Source organism: Lactuca serriola, chromosome 3 (assembly GCF_051521515.1).
Source record: "Lactuca serriola cultivar US96UC23 chromosome 3, Lser_US96UC23_V15, whole genome shotgun sequence".
Classification (NCBI taxonomy): domain Eukaryota; kingdom Viridiplantae; phylum Streptophyta; class Magnoliopsida; order Asterales; family Asteraceae; genus Lactuca; species Lactuca serriola.
Genome location: NC_136410.1, coordinates 189,418,763 through 189,423,703, shown reverse-complemented (window position 1 = coordinate 189,423,703; position 4,941 = coordinate 189,418,763). Strand labels below are relative to the sequence as shown.

Below are 4,941 nucleotides of genomic sequence, written 5' to 3'. Positions count from 1 at the left end.
ATACTTACCACTTACTAATTACATTTTAAATTTGTTGAAGGAAAAACTTTTCGTTGTTACAGCCACAATATCTGACTTCACATTCAAAGATACTTGGTACCATATCCCCTGCCCCACATGTGACAAGTCGACGCACAAAAAAGGCAACGGATGGTTCTGTATCTCACATGGATCTGTCAGTGCACAGAAAATTCGGTACATAATCTATCCCTTATAATTTTGTTATTGATCACTTTCTTGACAACATACACAATAATACTATTATTCATAGGTACAAAATCTCAGCCATTCTCACCGACAAAACAGACACATTGACCATCTTCTTGTCCGATGATGCAACATGCACTATGGCAAAGACTACTTCACAACAAATCATCTACCGATACCCAAATCAAGTTTCAAATACCCTTCCATAACATTTAAAACTAAACAAGGGATCACTAAAATGTTTTAACATCCAATGCACCAAATTATCATCTACAAAAAATCTATTTCACAGTCATCTGAGTCAGTGACATCAAGCATTCAGAAAACACAATGACCTCACCACTAAAAACACAAGCAACACCTTCGTGACCTGTCAATCAACAAAGTACCAAAACTACACAATCATTCACACCGATGAACACACCCAAACCGGTAAAACGACCACCACTTTGCCACACATGTATACACAGATAACAACTCTAGATACATAAAAACATCACCCACTTAACGTGTACGTATTGTACAAATAGTGAAAGTGAAACACCACATCCAAAACACAAAAGATACAAAGGAGATCAATAAGAACATGACAAGAATAACACCAACAAGCCATCAACATACCGACCCCTACCTACCTATAAGGTTTTGTTATATTGGTTTTGATGTATGGAATAGACACTAACCTAAACCGTTGTATATGGAAAAAACAGTCTTCCTACATTGGCTTGCTGCCAATCTAATGTAGTAATTACTTTGTTGAAAAAGACAATTGTCTAGCTTACAACAAATAATGTTTGAAAACAATTAGTTGTAAATATTCATTTAAAGTTGTTTTATGTTTCCATAAACATACACAAAAAGCCATTGCCAAAAAAATAATAATAAAAAATATAAATAAAATAAAATAAAATCCAATTGCAAACTAAAAAATAGAAGCTCCTTACATTCATTTCACAAGTAGATTCAAAGAAAAAAAAATAACCCCATATATCATAATGACAACAACAAAAAACAACCACTTTAACATGGCTCAGCAAAGAAAACATAATTAGTAACACCTGACTAAATGACAATTTACCATCTTCCACCTAAAAAACAACTTAAAACAACCAACACAAAATCACCTTACACAAATATTAACAATCTAAAAAAAGAAAAATTATTATAGATAAAAAATACTATGACAAACACTTACACAGCTAAGTTAAGTTTATGTATGACATGCACGTGTCACATTTCTTTGAATACAAAAACGAGATTAATACTCATCAATCTAAAAAAACTTTTGTAATCAAATAATTCCATGATCAATTACAGCTATACTATCATCTTTTGTAATGGAATACTATCACCTCTTCAATAAACTTCGAATATACACACGATGATTAACAACCATTATCTTTCATAACCTACAAACTTTCACACATCCTACATGATACCAAAAACACAATCAACACCACGTAGAAGACACATGGAAGATGGATAAGTATTTACGTTATAAAAATGGAAGACTAAAATACTCTACTTATACAACCACACAAGCGAGTAATAAGCGTCCAAAAAGAAACGAAAAAAAAGTGACCGGTGATTCAACATGGGTTCACATACTAGTTACTTAATTAAACCATCAAAGAGTTTAATCCTTAATTTTATACCTACTTAAATAACTTGATTACCTTATACCACGAACTGCGTGTGTAATACTATATATAATCAATCGAACGCGTCAAAGACACTATCATATCATGGAAAGTTCATCTCCTGCATAGTGTAAAGAATTGCATCAACTCTAATTTCCAATCAAACAGGATTATGTAAAAACATAATGAAGTGTATGATTTTGAAGTTACTGTTTAATTTAAGAAAGTAATTAAGCAATGAAAATGGACATTCTTTTCGTATTTTAGGTAAATTACTAATACTTCAAACAAGAGGAAATTAAGATAACCTAATTATAAGCTTACAGATCAATTAATTGGTTGAAATCGATTGGACTACCGATGTCCAGATTCTCAACGCTCACGTCTATAGCGGCTCTTACAACATCGTTATTATATAGACTATGTCCAGATTCATCGTAATAACTTGATGTCCAGATTCATCGTTATTATATAGACTATGTCCAGATTCATCGTAATAACTTGATGTCCAGATTCATCGTTATTATATAGACTATGTCCAGATTCAAATGCGTGTGAATCATCTTCGCAAGTTGTTTCCTTCACATCATCCTCCTTGAGTTCATGAGTAAAAATGGGAGGAAGGTAGATCTGTGGAAAGCATTTTGAGTCCTAAACCACTTGGAAACAACATTAATTACTTAATATCATGAATGTTGAATTTAATAAAATAATTAAAACACTACGCACTAGTTCAAATACCAGATTCTCCAGGCTCGCCTCTCTACCTACAGTATCTGACGTCACGCAGGTTTTGGCTTGTGAATCATTTGCGCAAGTGGTGTCCTTCACATCATCTCTAAGTTCATGAGTATAAAAAGGATCTTCTTCATATGGGGGACTATTTAGCCTCATCCATTCTTCTACTTCATCAACATCACTACTGGTATTGTTAACCTGCTTCTGTGCTTGATAAAACACCTTCGACACCACATACTCTCCCTCCTTTTCATCTTTATCGGTTCCAAGATTGTATTGATGCATAACCCAATTCATCTTAGAAGGTTTGGAACCCCCAACAGCACTTCCATAGAGAACCATGATCTTTTTGAATCCTAAGTGAACTCCATTCTTGAAAATAACCTTCGTTTTACCTGTGTTATGCCATCTTGTGGTCAAACTAGTTCCATTGTCAATCTTCCTGCGTTTTCTCTGGCCTGTAGTGTATGCGTTTGTAGCGCGATAGAAGAAATGCACACTGTTTCCATCTTTTCTTGAGCCTACAAAAATTACAAGGAAGTTGACAAATTAAAGTAAAGCCAGTTGTTAATTTGGTTTCTTCACTCGTGCATAAAATTGCAAGTTAAAATTCATGAGCATATATACCAGGAAGATTTTCTGGATGTTGGTTGCAAATTCTTTCTTCTCCATCAAGTGTGGTGATATATTTATCGATAAATGGGTGTTGTTTTATATTTTGTTGTACTTCACGTTTGTTTGCTAAATGTTCCAACAGTTCAACATCAGATGGATCAAATTTCACCCCAATGGGTAACCCAGGCCACTCGTTTGACACCTTCATAGAGAAACATCTAACAAGTTACGATTTTAGTCAACATTAGAATCAGTTTAATTATGAGAAATGATATAATTTTACATTATTGTCAACAATCCTGCAGCCACATTGAGGACATTCCCAGTTTGCTTCACATTCCTTGATTTGATCCACTGAAGGAAGTCCAGCTGTTTTTACACTTCTTGCAATAGTGCTGCTATCAAGAAGCCAACTCCTGCAAAAGTTATCACTTATTTTAGGGAAGATTACTTTTTTGCGAATGTTAGTTAAACTGACTCCAGATGAATTAATGTGTTTGTTACTTTTTTTTGAACCATAAGTAGAGTGTTCTATATTATTTTCTCTTTACCTTAAAGTGGACAATATATACCTTTTTAATCTCAAAATTTCCAAATGAGTTTAATTTCCTACCAACATACAACCCTAGAAAAAGACTACACATCCACATCATAAACATTGAATGGAGTCTTACTTCATGTTAAAAATCCACCTCAAAGACGTGAGATGAACTTTTTGCTTACATCAATCATTAGAAAAAAAAAAAAAAAAACAGATCCACATAATCCACTATTGATAAAAAAAAGTGTTTACAAAATCACGGAGGGCGCATTTTGAAGCCTTTGTTTATTATAATATAGCATCATTAGAGAGAGACATTTAATTTGGATTTTTTGGATTTTCATATATGTAAACCTTGATAAGATCACATGAATGCTAATGGTGGATTTTTTTTTTTTGAAATATAATTGCTCCTTGTTGGGTTTGTTTTCAAAGAAAATACATGAGTTGTAGGCTTGCGGCAGAGAAGCAAACAAACTCTACTTTTTCAGAAGGCTACAGCGAAACACAACTGGGCAGCCGCTGTAAAAACATACCAAAATCAGGTGGGGCCCATGCACCCGACTTATAACATAATAACACTCTATATACCCTAAAATCCACCTCAAATAAACACTAGTGAGATGATTGTGGACATGAAGCAAAATATTTTAAAACCCCAGAAAAATGGTTTCATAAAAATAATTTAATTACTTTCCATCTTTTACTGCCTTCATTCTGGTAACTCAACACTCGACCAAAATCAGATACATAAAAAGACTGTTTTTAAGAGTAAGATTGTTAAACAGCAAGCAACAAATAAATAAATATATTCAGATGCCTCAATATGATTGATTTTACCATAAAAGAATGTTCTATGCTGTTTTTTCTTGATCATAAAGCCGATAATGTAGACCTTTTCATCCATAAAAATTTCTGAATGCCTTGCACTTTGGTACAACAAGACAAAAGTATATAACACGAAAGTACGTAGGGATGACGCAGTTATTATGCTGAACTTTGTTGACCTACATCAAGCCCTAGAAAAAGAAAACATACTAGAAATAGACATGATCGGATATCCTACTTCATGATCAAAATCCACGTTAAATAACATTATTCAGATTCTTATCCAAAAAAAAAAAAAGAAGTGAAGCAAAATAAATTAGGCCCCCAAAAATTTGATTTGAAATTTACTTTCCATTTTATGGTTTTAACTTA

General features: G+C 33.2%; 1 protein-coding gene across 1 annotated transcript; it reads right to left on the bottom strand.

Moving 5' to 3' along the window:
* Positions 1 to 1,352: 1,352 nt before the first annotated feature.
* On the bottom strand, positions 1,353 to 4,457 carry LOC145095937 (SUPPRESSOR OF GAMMA RESPONSE 1-like). The gene is made up of 5 exons (XM_079033742.1): positions 4,435 to 4,457; positions 3,484 to 3,616; positions 3,213 to 3,402; positions 2,172 to 3,106; positions 1,353 to 1,968 (listed from the first exon to the last, which is right to left on the bottom strand). Exons 1-4 carry the CDS (start codon positions 4,455 to 4,457, stop codon positions 2,520 to 2,522), a joined length of 933 nt encoding a protein of 310 aa, XP_078889868.1. The 3' UTR covers positions 1,353 to 1,968; positions 2,172 to 2,519.
* Between the last annotated feature and the right edge of the window lie 484 nt (positions 4,458 to 4,941).